This window comes from Seriola aureovittata, chromosome 20, assembly GCF_021018895.1.
Source record: "Seriola aureovittata isolate HTS-2021-v1 ecotype China chromosome 20, ASM2101889v1, whole genome shotgun sequence".
Classification (NCBI taxonomy): domain Eukaryota; kingdom Metazoa; phylum Chordata; class Actinopteri; order Carangiformes; family Carangidae; genus Seriola; species Seriola aureovittata.
Genome location: NC_079383.1, coordinates 12367787 through 12388903, shown reverse-complemented (window position 1 = coordinate 12388903; position 21117 = coordinate 12367787). Strand labels below are relative to the sequence as shown.

At 40.0% G+C, this 21117-nt stretch overlaps 1 protein-coding gene across 1 annotated transcript in view; it reads left to right on the top strand.

The window, feature by feature from the left end:
• The first annotated feature begins 278 nt into the window (after nucleotides 1-278).
• Nucleotides 279-21117, top strand: part of dok6 (docking protein 6) — a 46652-nt gene continuing 25813 nt past the window's right edge. Inside the window, exon 1 of the mRNA XM_056364318.1 lies at nucleotides 279-605. Coding sequence (XP_056220293.1) covers nucleotides 540-605 — 66 coding nt within the window. The 5' untranslated portion in view covers nucleotides 279-539. The remainder of the gene's footprint in view (nucleotides 606-21117) is intronic.

The window sequence follows — 21117 nt, the reverse complement described above, 5'->3', positions numbered from 1 at the left end:
AGGCTGTAAAATACAACTTTAAGCTAGAAGGCCTTTTCATTTGCAAGAGGAAGAGTGTGTCATTTCTTCACTCAAAGGTTATACAAGTCATTTTTAAGATCAAAGTATATTTTTAATAGGCTATTATTTCATTCCAGAGATGCGACTATGAAATTATGACTGAGCTCATTTTTCACATAAATGGTGGCCTCCTCCCTTGATTTAAAGATACCCCGCTCCCGCCCTCCTCGGCACATATCCCCACCCCTTCACTGTTTCGGGGATGGTGTGGTCCAGGAAGCGCGCCTCTCCTCTGCTCTCCTCTCCGGCTGAAGTGAATCAGCTGACGAATGGTATCTCCCTCCTCTCCCGGATGAATCGCGCCGCTGAAGCCGGGCAGCCTGAGCGCTGACACAGGAGCAGGTTGCCCACAGGCTCGCTCTCCTCCTGCTAGATGTCGGACCGACCGAGCCTCAAGTAAAAAGATTCCGCCGCCCAAAATAGAGGTTACTTTATTTCATCTTTCGCCTCGGGCAGGAAGCTACCCGCTTCCCCTCACCATGGCTTCCAACTTCAACGACATAGTCAAACAGGGATACGTGAGGATACGGAGTAAGAAACTGGGGGTGAGTACTGTTGCACTTGCTGTCTTGCGCGGCGGAGGAGAAATTGGAGGAGGGGAATGAGGTGGCGAAGGATGAAGAGGGAGAGGAGTTCCAGTTGTTTGCGGTCTTTTAGCATCAGGGGCGGCTGGATTAAGAAAGAGGCTTTAATTGCTCCATAGGCGGCCGTCCTGCTGGGAGCTCTTCAAGAGGAAAAACAGATTAGAGCAGCACGAGCAGCGGCCAAGTTTCACTCAGTGCTTTGTGCATAAAATACAACTGCTCATACTGAGATGTTGGTAAAGTGTAGATGATTGACAGCTCGTGTCATGTGCGTGTTGCTGGAAACCATATCCTCCCTTTGTTTCCAGTTTTCTGGCTTGTAACTTTATTTTCTTTGAGAAAGTTAGGCTGTATCTAGTGTTCTGACTGTGTTTGGCTGCAACATTTTTAGACGGATAACACTTTTTTCAACCAGAGGAGTAGACTATGAATCTCACTTTTGACTGAGATATGCAGTAAAACTATGACAGATATTAAACACACCATAACATATTAAAATCGAATACAGTCACTTGCAATTGAGCGCCACAGGCTATACATCCCTTTATTATAGTGTCAGGAACAAATTAACACTATGTCATATGAGTTCCAGCAACATAATAGGAAAACTGGGAATGCCGCTTATCACCACTCAAATGATCACTGCTCATTCTGTTATCAGTCAGCCCAGCCTTACTATACTTTAACTTTTCTTTCAGCCTGGATGAATTATGCCCAGTAATGAAAAGTGTCATTGAACTCCAGCTGATTCGGTGTGATTGCAGCTCCTCAATGCCATGATAATGGATTTCCATTGAGATACAGCAAGGAGAAAAAGAAAAAAAAATGGCTTATCTGCTTATATTGAAATGAATGATATATATTCAATTATGTGTGCCTTATTGTCTGACTCATAAAGCCATCTGCTTTTGTTCATACTTCCAGCTCATTACGCTAACAGAGCGGGCACACTCCCTCTCCTCTGATGAAGTGTGATGATGGAGGCTAATGAGGTCTGCCTCCTCACATCATCACCTGGCCTCATCAACACTATTCTACTATTGTTTGCTGCTATTGAAGCTATCTTTGATTACTCTTTGAGAGTAATCGTTGTTGAGTAAGAGAAACCTTTACTGGCTCTAAAGGACTTGCACAACATAATCCTGATAAAGGATAAAGCATGAGACACTTGTAGTTGTTAACATGCAAATTAACTCGCTCCCATACAGTTGGCTCAGTTTATTTATTTCTTGCATAGGCTATTAGCTCGATGCATTCAGAAAAAGAACCCGAGTGCGTTTGAAGAGCCTCTGACTTTGCAAAGCTGGTGAGCATGCACACTGTGTTAGCTGTGTTCGAGGTATGGATGCCATATCTCTGCCAGTTCCACATCTCATCCTGCTGTTTGTGGAGAAAAACAGTTTGTGTCCTGATCGCCCACTCCCTCAGCCCTCCACCGCTCACTGCTGTTTCATCATAGAAAAGCCATGCTGCGATGGCCTCAGAGGACCCTGGTGGGGGTAGACAGAAAATATTTATCTGTCTCTTAGTTATTCCAGGCCAATTCTCATTCTGAATCAGATACAAAAACAACAAAACGGAACAGGAATAGGTATTTGTACGCCTCATTCAACAGGCGGTGATACATCCCTGTGATTACTCCTCTTGTTTGATTAGTGTTTCTGTGGGGAAAAATTGCTTGTTGGTGCTAAATGGCATAATTTCAACTATTTTTTGTGTTGTGTTTTTGAGAGAGATGAAAATCCAAATGTGTGACAGATACACACATGCGTGGGCGGACTGGAGAGATACACATCTGTATAAGAGGGGAATTATATTCAGAGTTGGCTAAAATCCAGAAAGTGTTGTTTTGTAGCCCATTTGCAACATGAACCCAAACGTCATATTTACTTTGTTTTATTTTTGTCAAATTTTTCGCATTCATCAACGACTCTACAGCTCAACAATGTTTGTGGCTAAGGAGAGAGACATGAAGCATCATTATCCTGATATGCTGTACAGAGCGTCTGAGTGGAGGGAGAACTGGATACATGCAGACCCAGACTCAAGTTTAGTAACATGGAAACGAATATGCCCTCTTTGCCCTTTCATAATAATACTGCCAAAAGTGCAACACAGATGGTCCATCCTCTCACTAGGGCTTGGTATCATGTCAAATGTTTCAGTACTCTGCGATATGATGGTTTCTGTACTGATACCAAAACAATACAAAAAAAAAGAATTCTTTCAACAAATTTCCATTTTTCATTTGACATAATTATACAAATAAGTCTGCAACTAATGATTATTTTCATCATGGATTAATCCATCAATTATTTTCTCAAACAATGGACTAATTGTTTGGTAAATGAAAGAGCTCAAGGTGACGTCTTCACATTGTTTGTTTTATCCCAACAAATGGTTCAGAACTCAAAGATATTCATTTACCATAATAAAAGACAAAGAAAATTCAAAGGACAAATCCGCACATAGGAGAAGCTGAAACCAGGAAATTATCAGTATTTTTGCTTGAAAAAAAGTTGCCGGTAACTGTGCTGTCAATTCACTAATTATTAGTCGAGTAATTGTTTCACCTTTTTAAAAGCAAAATCTGAAATGTTTAACTTATAAATACAAACAGCCGCTTAAGAATGTCGACTAATTATAAAGCCTGATTTTGATTTAAACAAGGATCTATCTGTAGAGCTACATCAAAAAGACATTTTCATTACTAATCAATCCGCAGTTTCTTTTCACGATAAATTGATTTATTGTTTCCTTTGTAAAATGTCTGAAAATAGTGAGAAATCACTGTTTTGTTTTGTTTTTCTCAGTTTCGTCTATCAAATCACTTATTTTCTCTATAAAGAATCTAAAACCCCAAAATATCCTGTTTAATATGACATGAGATAAAGAAAAGCAGTAGATTCTCAGTGTGGAGAAGCTGGAATCAAATGTTCGTAATTTTTGCTTGAAAACGATTAATTGATAAGCAAAGTGGTTGCAACGGCTAATGGTTTCATCTTGAGATGCCTGCTTTCAGTTTTTGACAGTTTTTGATGATCAGTGCTATGGACACATTTCTGTTGGTACCAGTAAAGTACTAAGGTTTGACACCCAGCCCTACCTGTCAGAGCAACTAGATTTATCTTCTCAAATGGAGTATTAGGCCAGAAAGGTCCTGGCTTTTTTACTCCTCATTGGATGGTTATTTAATATTTTTTATAAAGCGTTTAAAGGTCTCTCAAATATCACATATCAAGACTTTGCATCACAGTTGACCTTCTAATGCTCCCATCTTGCTCTCTATTGTAATGCTGTGTCATTTTAAAACGTATTATACATTATTTTTTATTAGAAAGTGGTACAGTCGAATGGTTCTCTTTACGTGATAAGTATTAAAGTGGCCATGCCAACACCAGCAGCTTTGGCTGAATTCATCAGCATCCGTCAATATGATTGGCTCATTTCCAAACCCCATCATGTGTGAAGGTTGAGGCCATGAGGTCAGGTCTGTGTTCTGCAGAGTGATCAAAATTACCGAGCGGGACACTTTCTCTCCTTTCACTTTCTCTTTGTTTGTCTTCTGTCTTTCTCCTGGGACATGTGTTTTCTTTTTCCACGGAAATGAATAGGAACGATTTCCTACATTAGCCAACTTCTTTGTCTCTTTGTTGGCTGAGGAGACAACGGTGCAGTGTTCTTGAATGCACAAGTAGTCTCTCTCTCTCCTCTCCTTTCTCACATTCCCCTTCTCTTCCTCACCTTACCACCCATTCTCTCACCTCCTGGCCCACAGCATCTCACCTGTACTCCCCACACTTCACAGTGTCTCTCTCATCTCCTCTCCGCTATATTATCTCCCTTCCCTTTCTCTCCTTTTTTCTTCCCCTTTATCTGGCTATCTCCCTCACCCCATTCCCCTTTCTCTCTCACCTTTCTCTCCTTCACTGGTTTGCAGACAGTTGAGAGACTGAGCACAAAAGCATTCTATTCATCACCCCACACTGCACCCTCCATAACCCCAACAGGCTATTCCCCAGGACACCATGCAAAGGCCCATACACATACACACGCACGCACACACACACACACAGACACACACATATATACAGCCAATTGGCTTGGTTCAGCATTGAAGAATTGGCACACACATGCACCCGACAAAACAAGTAAACAATCTGCTGCCAGAGAACAGTGTGTGGATTCTCAATTAATTTTAATCCTGTGGCTTTGTACCATACAGTATTTTTTCACTACATGAAGACAAACTAAATGCTCACAAGAGCAAAAAACAAGTGAAGTGTCTCCGCAAAGAGGCAACCATAAAGTCTGTCAGTGTGTGAGAAAAAGCAGTGGCGGTGTTGCCATCAGCCGCGTGCCTCTTTCGTTTCGCCTTTCAGTGAAAAACGGCTGATGCTATCTGTGGGATGGACTCCTCTTGCAATGCTGAATAACATGACCTTTGAGTAAGTTGTGTGTCAGTCTCAGTCCAGGTGCATGTTTCCCAGGTTTAGGATCACTGTGGTAAACAGAAAAGGTCAGCTGTTTAATATTTTCCCCCCGTCGGTCCAACTTTTCTCAGAGCCTTAACAAAAATGGTCATTTTAAGTTTGCTGCAGGTGAGTCTGTCTGCCATTCAGTTTCTCCATTCACAAACATGTTTTGACACTTCAAAGGAGCTGGAGATCCGATGCTGGCTCAGAGGCAGATATGTAATATTTTAAGAAAACCCAGAGCACTTCGCATGTAGACTACACACACAGATGGGTTCTTGTTGAAATTTATTTCACACTACAGTAACACCACAGTATTTCCACCAAAATAAATAGCACACACAACAAACTCAACATTGACTTCTTTTGAATACAAACAAATGTGCAGTAGAACCAGAAGATTATAATTTTTTACTGCTATAGCTTTAGCTGCTATCATTAACATTTGTGCATTAACAGTGAACCAACTGTGTAATGTGAAGGATGTCACTTGTAATGATGAACCCACAGAGAATGTTGATGTTGATGAATGTGTTGATTTTTCAAAACATCATCAGTGAGCTGGAATACATTTGTGAGATTCTGAGGTGTCATTGGCCATCTTAAAATTCATCATGTTGGATTGAACAGTTGCCTAATCTCCTTTAAATTCTATCTGGAATAGAATTAAAACCAACAAACAAAGATCTTAAAAAAAAAATACATTTGTTCTTCATATAATATGCTGCTAATGCAGTTTGTGATAGCAAGAATAAATTTTGAAAGGGCCAAAGTTGCGTTTTCCTGCTGTCTTAAGTGCAGCTGTGAGAGCGCGTTGGTCAAACCAGAACATTAAATGTCAAAACAGAAAACACATTAAAAATGCATTACGTCTGGCTAAGAATGAGTAGGAGTGAAAATACAATCAGCCAAAAGTGTGGATGTAAACAAATAATGCATGCTGAAAATTTAAGTTTTTCATCATCCTAATACAAGGATATAATTTGCAAAAAGATGGTTTACAGTCCTGTTTATCGATTTACTGAAGTGATTTGGGATCTTAAAATTGCTTTTTTATGAGAGAACCATTTCACAATCTTGGGTGGGCATACAGTTTGTTTTGGGGCAAATAACCCAACTGTAATTTACAGACTGTGTGTGACAACTATACTGCAGCACAGGAGTTATTAGAATCCTTCCACCTTTGGCCTTTTAGGAAGGTTTTAGGGAAGTTTAATGCGTGACAGAAGGGGTACTTTCATTACAGTCTCCCATGCCACGATACAGCAGAATTTGACAGCAAGGAATACTTTGTTGTGACTATTTGAAAACATCAAATTACATGGTGTAATACTCCTACCAGCTATACTGGCTCATGGTATAAACTGATTATGAATGTTTAGTCATGAGGCAAATGTAAATCCATGTAGCTTTGCATCTTTGCTCTATTGGGAAACTGAAGTCTGTAAATACTACAGTGTGAGAACAATCCACTTAGAGCTTAAAGCTGCAATATGTGCGTTTTTCAGTCTAAAACCTTTAAAAAAATTAACTGAAATCATCAGAATGTGAAGAAGTAACAGTTTTGATGTTATGTCAAACACGCCTATGTATTTTTTTGAGAAGATATCTTCTGCAGTTGGCGTGCTAACCAGCAAGTCCAGTCCCCTGTCGCAATACCACTTACCTCAAGAGGTGATAGTAAGTCACTCTATTGTCCAGTCTGCCCACAGTCCAACATGAGTGGATGAAGAATCACTGTCAGCAACAAAGAAAATAAATGATAGCAATAGAGGAAAAACAAGAGTTAGCTTTGCTTTACTCTGGTAAGTAAATAGCTACTAATGCTAATGTTGGCTATGTAGCGATAGCAAATATTTACATATAACACCTTTAAATGACTTGTTAATCCACAGGAAATCTGCAACTATTGTGATAAATTGTGTAAATTTATTTGAAGCAAATATGCTAAAAGCTTCCTCTGGCCCCAGCTTCTCAGAGGTGAAAATGAGCTGATTTTCTGTTTTATATTATCATAAATTGAGTATCTTTGAGTTATAGACAGTTGGTTGGACAAAACAACCACCTTGGGCTCAAAGAATTGTGAATTTTCTCACTTTGCTTTGATATTTCATGGACTAAGCAATTTATTGATTCATTGAGAAAATTATTGGAAGATTAATCAATAAAGAAAACTAATATTAGTTGGAGCTCTACTCTCATTTTAGTTTCAGTTTTTTGCTTTTTAAATAGTAGTAGGCTATACAATGTTATATTTCAATATAATTTAATATAATGTTTTAAACAAATACTCCTGTACCTTTAAAACTTGTCCACTTGAAATCAATTTCAAGCAACACAATAAACAACTTCTAAGTCATCCACAGCAATTTAGTCATTAAAGGTAATGCACTGCTGAACAAAAGCCAACTTTTTAGCTTCAATTCCCTTTTCAGTGAGGAAGCCTCAGCTTGGACTCCTACATTTTAGAATCTTATGGGATAAAACACCATACTGTACAGTGACAAGAACAAAAACTATTGTTTCGTACATGCTTTTTCCAAAATTGTCATTGATGAGAAACTAAAAATTGTGAAATGTTAGTTTTTGTAGAGCTTAAAGACCTGATGCTAAGCCTGCTAAAAAAAAAAAATCATCACAGTGCTTACTGATAAAGACATTAACAGTCAAATAACGAACTTTTGTACTTTAAGTCATTAGCTATGTGAACAAAAGTACTTTTCTTTACCCACTGGTGCTTTCCTCTCCTCTGTGTCTGCAATAACTCCCTCCATTATCAGTTATTATATCTCTTTTGTCTCTCATTTCTTTTTGACTTACAAGTGGGTATTTGTATTCAGCGCCGAGTGGCCTTTATGTGGACAGTGTGTATTGTATTGGTGTGTGGGTATGTTCCCCCTTGTTGGTGCACAAGCACCCACCAAAGCAGAGGCAAAAAAAAATGGAGAACAATGTGTCTATTGTCCAAGATGGCACAGCCATTTAAGATAGGATCTTGCCACTTTCATGCACTCACTATTAACAATGACAGGCCGTCTAGAATGGTGGATGTCAGGAGATTTTTCACCCCAGGAACTGTGCTTGTCAGTGGAGTGTAGCAAAGACACAGTCAGCTGTGTTAGACTTGTGGAAGCAATTGAGACTTCCAGACAACATGGATAAATGTGACTTGGGTTGTGCAAAGAAATCAAATTATATCAATTAGGAAATCATTAGATTCTTACATCCAGTGGCCACAATTAGCAGTGTTCTCCACTCCATTCTGATTGCCAAATAGAAATTGAAATGGTTGTAAATGGAGGATTTGTAACATGCCTAGTTTTGTTTATGATTTTATTTGTGCCTTGTGGGTGCATGTAGCCCACTTTCACTTCTTCTTTTTCTGATAAATGTTTTCGAACTCAGTGCATTAATTCACAGATATGCAGGGCTATACATTCTGTGGTCATTTCCTTTGGTTTCCATCAGCTTCCTCCATCAGACAAAGAACTGAAGACAAATTACCAGCTCTTATTGGCCCTGATGAATTGCATCTCTAGCAGGATATGGGAACAACAGCCCAATACTCGTTATTCATTGTGAAAAATGTGCCTCTATTATATAGTTGCTTTCATAAATAAATCTCTGCCCGAACCTCTCTTGAACATTTCACATCATTGATTCCCGTTGTTCCTAATTATCAAAAAAGCTTTTTGTCGTGAACAGGGACAAATGTTGTTATTAGTAGATATATGTCTAAAACCCAGCTGATTAAGGAATACACCATAAAAAGACCAGTGGTTAATAATACCCCATTGCATCAACACTCTTTTCCTGTCTTCACTCAGTGTTATGCTCTCAAAATACCAGTGAGAAATTTTGTTTCAGTCCCAACCACTTCTCCTCTTTTTCTCTCTCCTGCCGTCTCAGTCTTGCTTTCTGTCCCTTTGCCTGAAATCCGTTCACAGATACGTTACACCAAGCCAGTACCGTCCATAACAGCTTTGTGTTGCCAATGTTTTCTGATGAGCTGCTTTGTAAAGTCCAAAGTTCTATAATCCCATCGGGGGAGAAGTCACAGCTCACTAGAAGAGATCTCTCTTCATGGCTATTTAATCTTTCCAATCCCAGCACACCCTGCATCCTGACAACACACAAAACACTTGATTCAACACCATAAATTTGAGCAAAATGGAAGGAACCGCCAATGTCAGTCTGTTGTTGGTCAATTCACCACTTTGGTCCAGACTGTAATATCTCACAACTGGATAGGCAAATTCTGTAGAGACATTCATGGTCCCCCGAGGATAAAAGCTACTTCGGTGGTCATCTGACTTTTCCTCTAGTGCCACTATGATGTTCATGTTTGTGGTTTTGGGTGAAATATCTCAGATGGGTTGCCATGAACTTTGGTACAGACATTCATGTGTCCCTCGGGATGGATTCCGATTCCCCTGACTTTTTATGTTTGACCATCATCAGGACGAAATTTTTGATTTGTCCAATACTTTGGTTTATGACAAAATACCAAAAAAACTAATGGCATTCCCATCAGCCTCAGTTATACTTGGTGTTTAGTGCTAAATAGCAAATGTTAGCATGCTATCATGTTTAAGTAAGATGGTGGACATGGTAAATATTGCACCTGCTAAGTCGGTAAAATGAGCCCACTCCTGGACCATGCATACCGCACGATCTCATATGCACCCTGAATGATGGGCACAAAGAGAGTGAATATCAATACGCAATAAAAATCAATCTAACTTAATATTAGCTAAATCTATCTTTCTCTCTCCCCCCTTGACTGGGTGTTGCCATGTATCTCCACTTTTTCAGTCATTTCACATTAAAAGCCCTCTGCAGAGTTGTGTAGTCACAACTTAATGGCATGCAGCAGTGACAATAGTTTTTATATGGGAAACTCTGGTGAGCCACGTAATGAACAAATATTACAGCCCTTGATTGAACCCGCTTTTTTCTCCACAGATAAAGTTTCTATTTTTGCCCAAATTGCATTTATGCTGTTTTATCACTTTCTTTCAAGTCAGTGAAATGAAAATTCAAAACTATTTCAAAACTATTTCAGAACTATTTCAGTACTATCTGTGAAGTGTCATGTGCTCCACTTGCTTGTGACAATGAACTGAAGACAGACTGTTGGCCAAGAATATGTACTTAAGCTGTTAAATACAAAAAAGTTATATTTCGGCATTGTGCTAACAGACATTGACTGTTCCTGCTTAGTCACACAGAATGCTCTCACTGTTGTTGGTTAGCCAAGGATGTGTCTCAGTAGTGTTGTACAAGAGAGTCTTTTGTCTTTCCTCTGAAAGATGTTTTCAATAAAGTTAGTAAATGAGTTATATTTTGGAGTTGATTCTCTATCTTGTGGTTGAAAAAAGACTTATAGTATTGCAATGATGTCTCTTCACAGTTAAATTAATTCCCTTAATAATGTTAGCTGTGTGATTTTGAAAGGTGAATGTATTTTGCTCCATATTCAAGTCTTTCTGATCCACATATTTCACCTCCCACGCAGGGCTTGAGCTTTACAGTTCTCTGTGGTACTGTATTGCTACATTGTGCAGATACACTGGAGACTCACCTATAAAACACCAGGCCTAGAGGAATCTATCATAGCTCCATTAACACTTCTGCTTCATCCTCTTCTCCTCGCCTTCCGCCCCTCATTAATCAACAGACCAGCCCTCGGGGCTCTGCTCTGCAGCTAAGCTCACTTCAGTTTGTGTGTCTGTGTGTGTGTGCGTGTGCATACAGTATATGGGCACCGTGTTTTTGTGTACTTTCAGATGTGTATATGCATAGGTATTTTCATGTGTCTGTGTATGTAGATATATGATGATGTCCAGTTTCCAGAAGGATTTTCTTTCTGTATGAATCCTTGCCTTTAAATGTAGGACAAAAAAACTATCATAGATTCCCTCAGATGTTGTCAGTATGTATAGTCTTATGATAACAGTCAGTCATCCCTCTCAAACTGCTTCCGAAGTCAATTTTGTCAGTATGTGATCTGGAGAAATTTGATCAAATCAGATTTTCAGAGATGAGTTGTCAGAGCTGACACGCATGGTTGTACATACAGTATCAAAATTGGACCAAATGAAATTATTCTAAGAACAAGAAAAAGTTCCACCTACCGTTTTATATTTGAATCACGGTCTATAATGAGTTCTGCTCCTGCTGTTACCTTTCATCAGCCTGCTTGCCAAGCACATTCAGTACAGTGTGCAGCCAAAGATAGCCTCAGCTGTGTGTCTATGTGTGTTAAGGGGCTTGTCTTTGTGCCTGTGTTCTTAATTTACTCAGTGCGGTGCATAGGTAAACATTATTATGGTCTTGCTAAAAAAAAAAAAAATTAAAATATTACACCTGATCTGCTTGAAATGCAAGCAAACAGCCTTGTTGAATAATGTAAATTGCACAAGCTGTAGACTAAACAAGGCTTTTTTTAATGTGCTACTAATTGTTAAGCGCTGTATTATTAATGTGCTGTTGAAAAAACCTCGACCTTGGAGTACTGTGTAAGTGGTGGGAGAAAAAAACAGTCAGTTCATGTCACCGGCCTGTGTGGGAACGATGTTTGTTTCTGTTTGTTTGGAGATGAGTTTGTACTCTCCACTCTCCTTCCCTCCCTCTTTCCTTCTCGTGGGAGTTCTTTTAATAGTAAGGAGGTGACAGTTTACCTCTCGCTGAGCACCGGGGTGACAGTTTGGTACCTGCCCAGTGCGGCATGAAGCGTTACAGCTGACTCACGTTGCATGCAAAAGCGGCCTCCTTTTTAAATTTGCACTCCATTCTAATGAGCCGAATTGACCTCAAGTGCAGGCCAAGGCAATCTGATCCCCTTTCTATTAGACAGCTTTTAATATTTCCACAAGAATTATTGTTCGGGGAATGAATTTTGGATAAGTTCTGCCAAGGGAAATGGAGCACACAATAGTAGCCTTGGCAGTGGCACTTTGAGCGGATCATTTAAAGGTCATAATGGGGGGAAAAAATGGCTCTTTAGAGTCATAAAACAATTGAAAACATGAGGTTACAGGACAAAGTTTTGAAGTGAAATATATGATAGAAGAAAGAGGAGTGAATAAGGCAAACTTTTGACCTGTCATGAATCGTAGTGGGGGCCTAATATGCCAACAGATTAGGATTTAACTAATTTAACAAAAGGAAGTTTGAAGTGAGAGCAGACATTGGGGTCAACATTAACTGGTGTTACCCCACTCTCTCTCCACTCACACACACACCTCCCTCCCTCTCGCTCCCCTCTTATGTTCCCAGTTGTTCGTTCTCATTTCAGAGAAATGTCTGTTGGACGAAGTGATAATTGCATTCCTCAATGATTTCATGCTGAGACACACAGTGACACGGAATCACAGCCCACTTAATCCAAGGGAGTGTGTTCTTTGGAAGGAAATGAGACAAAAACAATATGACAAACTCCATCGGACCCGGTTCTTTGACATAAAAGTGCACTTCCACATTTCCCTCCCTTGCACACATGCGTGTTTACACCCCCGGTGTCCTCTTTGATTTGCAGACCAAATGTGGCCGAGCCAAGTTAGTTCCAGCGAGCACAAATCTCTGCTTTCTGGTTGTGAGGGAATAGTTGTTGCAGACACAGAGCCTGCTGCTTTCCCAGCTAACCGTATCAGAGAAGCAGCCCAGACATCAGTGAGCGAGTACCTCTTTAGAATTAATCCTTGGAGGGGAGGGGGGGTGGTGGGGGGGGTGGGGGTTGACTGTACCAATGTATGAGGATTACTGCTTTTAGGGCTTCTGATGAAATTCAAATAACAAACGCTTGCACAAAGTGTCCTGGAAAACACTCAGCGTTTCGTAATATCCTGCTAAACGTGCATATATTTGCTGGAACACCGCACAGTGCTCTTTGCCTCATTCAATTTCACACTCTTTATTGATATGATAATCAAGTGGTCAGCTAATGGTAATTAAGCTAGTCAACTGGGGGAGATGCATCATGGCTGTGGGCAAGAGCTCCTTTCATCCACTTTCTTTATATTCTCTTCCCACACAGGTTAGTCGGTCACTTCTGAGGCACTGTATTTAGTTTCCGTGTAGCGGCCCCTCACCTGTTGGCCTAGATGCTAATTTTGCTCGTCTAGAAGCCGCTGGCGACACAAGCACCAAAATACTAAAGTGTAAAATAAGGCTTTGCTGATATTACAGCAGGACCTAGATGGAGGTTTTGGAGTTTTGCGCATTCAGACCATTTTTTTTTTTTTTTTTGAGTTGGGTTTAACATTCATCCTGGCTAGAGCATCCAGAGTGGTGGACAACTCATTCCAGACTCATAAAGAAAATAACACTGGCCTGTATTACTGCTCTCTGTCTACGGTTGTCTCAGTATGCTTGTTGGCGTGGGTATTCTGCCATAGTCAAATCCCTCTTTGTCTGCGTGTTATTGTCTGTGAACGCTTCAGCCTTGTACATGGATTAAATGGAAATTGCTCTGCGTGTGTGTATGTGTATGTGTGTGTGCAGAGGATTGCTGACTAAAGCTGTAATACATAAAGAGGTTTGGATGAGGGATGGTTTAAAGAGCAGGCAATTGTCATAATGATGACTTAAAGCAAAGTTGTACCACCGTAAAAAAATGTTTTACACATGCATGCGAATCCACCGCAGCCTCGTATACTGTAGCAAACAGCGCCTGCCAGCCTCAGTGGCACTAGAATCAATAGTGGCTAAAATATACGATGGAATAACTTCACCACACTGGAGTAAGCAACATTAGAAAAGTGCATTGGTAGATTATGGGATTATGATTGCGGTGTAATCCTTTGTCCTCTCCTTTCCTGTAAAAACCCTGTTTCCTCTCCTAGACTTTGACTCTGTTCATGCCCAATACTCCCCAAAGGGTGGATGTATCTAAGTTGTGACATGAGCAATATGCCACCTTGTTTACGCCATAAAACTCCCCCCTCTCTCTCTCTTTTCTTACTCCTCTGCTCCCTCACACCTGAGAGAGAAACTTCAATATTGACCTACATCTCCTTCAGAATAATTTGGCTGCTATTTTTGTGCTGCGCTTAAAAAATGCTCTGCTACAGTAGCTGTGATGGCTGGATCCTCACAGTGTGCTACATTTTTTAACTAATGTTTTTCCTGCTCAAGGTTGTGCCGCCCAGCATGGGTTAAACATCTCCCTTGTCTCCCCCACAGTAATAAGAAACAACTGTAGAAATACTTCCCCTGTGCTCACCGTTGTTATTTTACATGACAATTGCAAGGAGTTTTTTTGAGATTGCTCGAGAAAAGCTCGGCTTGCAGATTTTCCAAACATTTTATTTGATGTTACATTTGAAATTTGGATCAAGAAGAAGGATTTCTTTAAAATATACGGCAATGGTAGTCATCGTGATCTATCTTCGATGCTCTGACCACAAGTGCTATTTAAAAGTGTAATTTATCATGAATCTTAATGGAGGGCTGCAGCCAGTTGCCTCCATGGCTCTGGCCTGTTCAGACACTCTACTTTTTCAGCAGCTGCTCTCACCACCTCATGATCATTTTCACTCCTTGAAACTTTGTCTTAAGTGAACTGCCTTTCCTCCTGCTCTCCACTGGCCTCTTCTCTCTGTCTCTTTCTTTCATGCTCGCTTTAAATTTTTCTTCTTTGCATTCTCTCAATCCCTCCATTGACCTCTTTTTTTTTATTTCTCCCCGTTACGTAATCATTTTAATACCACCTGCCATCGTGTTCTTTGTCATATTGGATTCGACGGGTACATTGCTTTCGGCGTGGAATCAGCTGGAACCTGTTGTCCGTCATATTTCATGCCACATTGTGACCAGGATCTAGTTTTCAGCTATTCATACTTTGTGTGTAAAGCCACCCAGTCACAGCCAAGGCCTTAACAAATGAAATAAGGGTTACTAATACTATGATATTACATTTCTGGACCAGTTTGGCTCATGAATGTTTGATGAGAATGTCCAATCATGCATAGACACAAGAAAGAGATGAGGAATGGGAGAAGAGAAATTTAGAAGAGAGAGAAGGGCAAGAGGAGAGACAGAGACAAATCAGGCTTGGAGAGAAAGTGAGGAGGGGGAGTGCGTGTGTGCGCGAGCAAGTGTGTGTGTATGGGATGGAGGTTTTTTTTGGGGGGGGGGGGTGGAGGGGGGGGGGGGCAGTGATTACTTGCTGCTGAGGTAGCACTGCATTACACATGAGGATTTGGAATGGCCCAGATAAAGTAATCTATGATTAACTGGGGCGCGGCTGGCTCACCACCCTGCCAACAGCTGTAGTCAGGGGCGAATTACAAAATTATGGGATGTCCAAACATTTTAGATGCAGCAGGAAATATATTTCAGTGGAAGCAGGGGGGAGAAGGTTGGGTGGGATGAGAGTTATGTACGAAGTCAAAGGTGACAGCCGGCGGCTAGGGAGGAGAGTGACAGAGGGAGCAGAGGTGCAATTAAGACAAACTTTTGTGGCTGTCACATTTGGCAGAGAATTGGGAAAATGGTGGAACAGTCCTTGGAGGATTTGGGGAGGGGAGCCGGAGGCTGGGGTCGTGGTTGGCGGAGTGATCGCTGCAATGATAGCTGTAACAACTGTCCGACGGGATAACAAATCAAATTATAAAGATGGACACAGCCGCACAGACCCCGCCACTGTCTGAAATTGATTGCCAGCACCGGGAGCTGATATTGCCGGGCCTGGTCTGTCATAGTCCATCAGGCGTCATTATCACCAGGGGAACACTAAAGCTTATGCAGAGCTGAATGAGGTGTAAGACTCGATGAGCAGTACTGCATGGAGTTTAACACAAAAAAGTAACTGAAACATTCTAAATAGGTGTGCATGCTGTATCAGTCTCAGTCATGTTTTCTTTGAGGTCAGGTTTAAGAGTCTACAGCCAAGCTAGAGGGTCCGAGAGGCTGCACTCGCTGCGATGCTTTAAGCTAATGGCTAGCATCAGCTTGCTAACAGGCTCACAATGGTGACAATAATCTCATGTTGAGGTTTAGCAGGTTTAATGTTTACCACGTCCACCATCTTAGTTAGCATGCTAACATTTGCTAATTAGTAGTGATGTTATGTGTGTCTGTATATATGACCTAACTGATGCATGAAGCCTCACTTCCCGTCTGTACTGCATGACTGCTTTTGATGGCAGAAAGAGAAATGTTAGTTTTAGATAGTTTTTGGTTTTTAACACCAATTTTGACATTTTGCGTACGAGTGGCTTGGTTGTATTTGCGATGGATCCACCAAGGAAAAGAAAAGACTTCTCCAGTTTGGCAACACCCTGATCTTATTTCTCCCAATAATTGGATGACTAGAGGATCCTCTGTAATAAGGGAAAAGGCAGGTATTAATTTATCCACATCTTTACAAGCTGGCAGTGGGGTTTTGGTGTACACTAGCCTCATCCGTGCCCTGTGAAAGATTGTATTTAAAGGCAGGGGAGATCATTTCAAAGAAATAAAATCATCTTAGTCCCAACACAGCTTAGAAGTTATTTCTCAATAAAAAGGAATAAACTTTTTCCACAATCATGTTCCATTATACATGCCCACAATGCATATTGACTGCTCAATTTTCACACTTCATGCGTAGAAAATATGTTGATTGCATTTACAGTAATTACTAAGGTATGCTTAGAATGAAAAATACAATCATGGTTTCCATTATACTCATATTTAATTTGTAACATACAAACAGTTATATATATACAGTATATATTTGCCTTTTTTACATTCTGGCCAGTAGATGTGTTACTGTACACATGAAGCATCAAGAAATGAACCTTTGTTGGAATGGTTCAGTGCTTCATGAAGCCTCATTCCACCATCACGACTAATTAGCGGCAGCCTGCTATAAGAAACAAGAAGTGTTTATAATTTTTTGGGCAATGAGGAAAATGCTAAAGAGTTGGGGCGTTATTGGTTCACATGCGTGTCGCTTTTGTTTCATGGAATCCGGATCAACGGTTCATTTGTTTTTGTTCTGTAATGTTGTTTGTGCCTTTTGGAGGGAGCTTCAAAAGATTTGTTCATATATCAAGAAGAGCTTCCAGCCAAACTTTGTCTCCGTTGTATTAGGTTTTATTATTGATTTCATTATTTTGTCAGGGAAAAGTTTTTATGTTGAAAGCTGAAGGGGTGGATTCCTTTAATATCAATAAAGACTGTTTTCCTAAGCGTTTGTTGAAGTTCATTGCAGCAGAGAACTGGTAAGAAGTGTGTATTTGTTATTAATACATTTGTTTCTATTTTATCTATTGGTGTAAGGCTTGGTAGTAAATGGGTGGCATTTATGTCTGATTTGAAGCTATATCTGCTCTGTTACCATCATGTCTGAGTGTTGCAGGACTACCTTGATTGAAGTGCTCTCATATCCTCTATTGCCAAGTAAGTGCAGCGGCAATCATCTTTAAATCGGAGTTTGCAGGACACATGACTCATCGAGAGGTTACAAACCCTTCCCACATTTGTCCCTCTTTTGTTCTATTTTTTTTCATCAAATATCTGAGGAATAATAAATGCATTTGCACCTCTGAGGTATTGCGATAGTGTTTCAAGATTCACTAATGCTCCAGAGAATCTACCAGACGGCTATTTTTATTCTACTGTGTGATTAGTCATTTACCTGAAGCAGGCTGTCATTGGAAATCATTTTCATATCTTTAGACAGTTCCTCAGTTCATCCAAATGATGAGTGATTTTGCCTGTGGGGGGAATAGGGCTCATATTTTATTGAGAGGCGAGACAGTTCCTCAATAATGCCCAAAGTTTGATAATGCTCCGTGAAGTGAATGGACTTTGTGTTTGACTGAGACTTCAGAGCTGACTCATTACTGGGGTCCATGAGGTGTCTGACTTCCTAAATTCTCCACCAGATCTCTCAGTCATGACTCTACTTTTTTTTTTTTATATGATAGATTCTGACAAAACTGCATGTCAGGAACCCAAGTTGAACTTAAAGGCATTTATTGTTTCATTTAATGTCACTGCCCCACAAAGCAAGGTTATTTTGTATGTAGACAGATGTGTTTCAGCTTCCTTTTGAACCTTTTGTAACAGCACCATCAAAACAGTCTGCTTCCATCTGTCTGTCTGTGATCATACTTTGGCTCTAATCCCTCTTCCGGTCCCCTCGTATGACTGTCTCAGTGTGGTTGTTGTAGTGGGGCTGGTGTTGATGAACTAGCTGCACCTTGCCAAGTGCCTCCTGAAGTGTTTTCCTCACCACAGACAGACCTCCCTAAAAGTGAAGCGATTGCCCTTGAAATGTTCTCTCCAGTTCGTTGCTTTTGCTGCTGCCTATTTTTCACACCGCCTTTCTATGTGTGGTGATGTTCTCATTTTCTTTTTTGATAGCATAGAATCAGAGAGAGATGCACTTCAGAACTGAAGGAAGAGTATCTTATTCAAATCTAGTACAAAGTGCCTGTATTCAACCTATTGACTATGACATTTTTTCCTGTTGTAGGTTGAATATAAAGTGGATTTCTTACATTTTGGTAACAATCTACAAAAACTACAATATGATGACAAAATGAAAACATGCTTTTGGAAGTTTTGGTATGTTCTTTCCCCATTCAAATTTACACAATTGCTCAAGGTCGGAGAAACTGAATAGGTAGTGGTAGTGAAAACCAATTTTGGAGCAATTGTATTATACACATTTTCAGTGGAATTCAAATCTTGGCTTATCGTGGGCCACTCCACAGACATTTCAGTGTTGATTTCAGAGGTTGCTGAGAGTCATCCCAGTCAAACATCCTGAACACTGTGAAACAGGTTCTCATCAACACTTTGTATGATATGACTCCATTCATTCCTTCCTGTATCCTTACAAGAGGTAGGATTTAACTGAGACCTTACATGGGTTAGGAGCTAATGCTTTGCCTTTTGTAGGACTAGTGCTTCACCAATTTTATTAAGAAAATTCAAATAGGTCAAGGTCATTATCTAGTTGCTGAGTTTGGTTGCGACAATAGCATTAGAAAAAAACTATGGTATTGTAAAATGTAGATCTTCGTGTCCTGTCTTGGTTGGCGAAGCTAATACAACGAGTTTTCCTCTGAATTATTTCCGATCAGTTGAACAAATCAAAAATGCAATCACAGAGATCACACAAAGACATTATAAAGCTTTTGGATATGCCTTCACTCTCACCACTGCTAAGAATGATTCACTATTTATACACACTTATTTGACTACTTTTTGGGTAAATGTTAATGTGTAGCTGTTCGGTATACACCGGCTGGCCAGAATAAGGTGATACATGTATCATAATAATATTTACATTGTATAGCTGCTTTGATTCACATACAAACACACATAGACACAAAGATACAGGCAATTTTAACTAAAAAGAAAAGGCTATGGATTGTTGTTTGTTTTCCTCTCATTGATTTCTGGTTTTGGTCTGTTTACTTATTAATGAAGAGGACAGAGACACGCACACATGCACACAGTCATCTTGCACAGTCATGGATAACTTATGTTGAAAAAATTATTTTCTTTAATAAATCATTCTAAGATTGTGTTAATGAAGTGTTAAATTTTAATGACCCAATCTCGTTTGGATACCAGTGGCCCTGTGGGCTCATCCCACCTCTCAGAATTTAAATGAATACACAATAAAATGACTGCTTTAAATCTTCATGTAAGGTCTTTTTTTTTTTTGATAGCAACCTGCTGAATTTTGCTCTCCACAGCAAGTACCATTTCGACCAGTGGATCACATGAATAATTTTGTCTTCAAGGGACTTAAATATTGCAGCTATATTTGACCCGTCACTGAGGAAAAGTGCTGAGATGGTGGTAGCTGTGTGTGTGTGTGTGTGTGTGTGTGTGTGTGTGTGTGTGTTCCTACACAGGTAAGTGTTGAGTGAGGGGTGTGTGTGTGCAGAAGAGAAACTCCTCTCTAACAGACTTTCAATAACATGCCTGTCTCTCATTAATCGGACGTTAAGACTGGACCTGCCAATCAGGCCTATGGGAAAGGTTCAGACTTAAGTGTTCATATGTAGCCTTTAAGAGGACTCATGCTGAAAAGCTGCTTAAATTAGATAGACAAGGCATGTGTTGATCAGACCTGCTGCTTACTTTATTACCTATTGTAATCTGTATTGAACAAATCCATTCAGAATTTAGTGTAGACTATACTAGTGTAGTATAGTATTCTCAGACTCCTCTGAGGAAATACCTGCAAAATCACTGTCACTCCAGGGTTGTTTAATTTGGTTCATGGCACATTGAGGAGCTTGCACCATTCCTTGACCTGAGTGCTGCTTTGCTCTTTAAAATAATGTAGATTTCCTCCTATATACATATACATATATATATATATATTCTGTACGGTGTTCCTCAGGAATCTATTTTGGTACTTGTACTTTTTGAATTTATAGTCTTAACCCCTGATGGAGTTAGTAGGAAACATGGCAAATCTTTTCATATTCTGATGACACACTGCATTATGTGGCTGTGTCACCTGAGGACACCGGACCAATCAGTGCTCTTTTAAGATGTATTTTAGTGTCTGGATGTCATATAACATTTACAGCTCAACTACATTTACAGGATAAACTGAACAATTCATTATAGGCTCCAAGGATTAAAGAGAGGAACTGGGGAGATGCTTTAGTGTTATCGTCGACAAGGAACTAAACCTAAGACTCATGGCGAATGTCAAAATTTTTTGGGAAAATTCTTATTTCTTAGCCATTGTACTTGTCTCTTGCCTGGTCTGCCCAAGAAATATTGTCGCTTTACTCTTTTACCACCTCACCACCATCACTGTCTGCAGTTCCCCAGGGGGTTCTCCATACTGGTTATACCCCTAAAAGTCAATGTGAACACTAAAGTCTTTTTATTCATCTGCACTATTTTCACTTGTGGTGTTTCATTGAAATAAAGCTGGATTGATTGATTGTGAGTCATGGTGTGAGAGGACCTGACTTCTGAATAAGAGACAAACAAACAAGATTGTAACTTGATGGAAGTTAAAT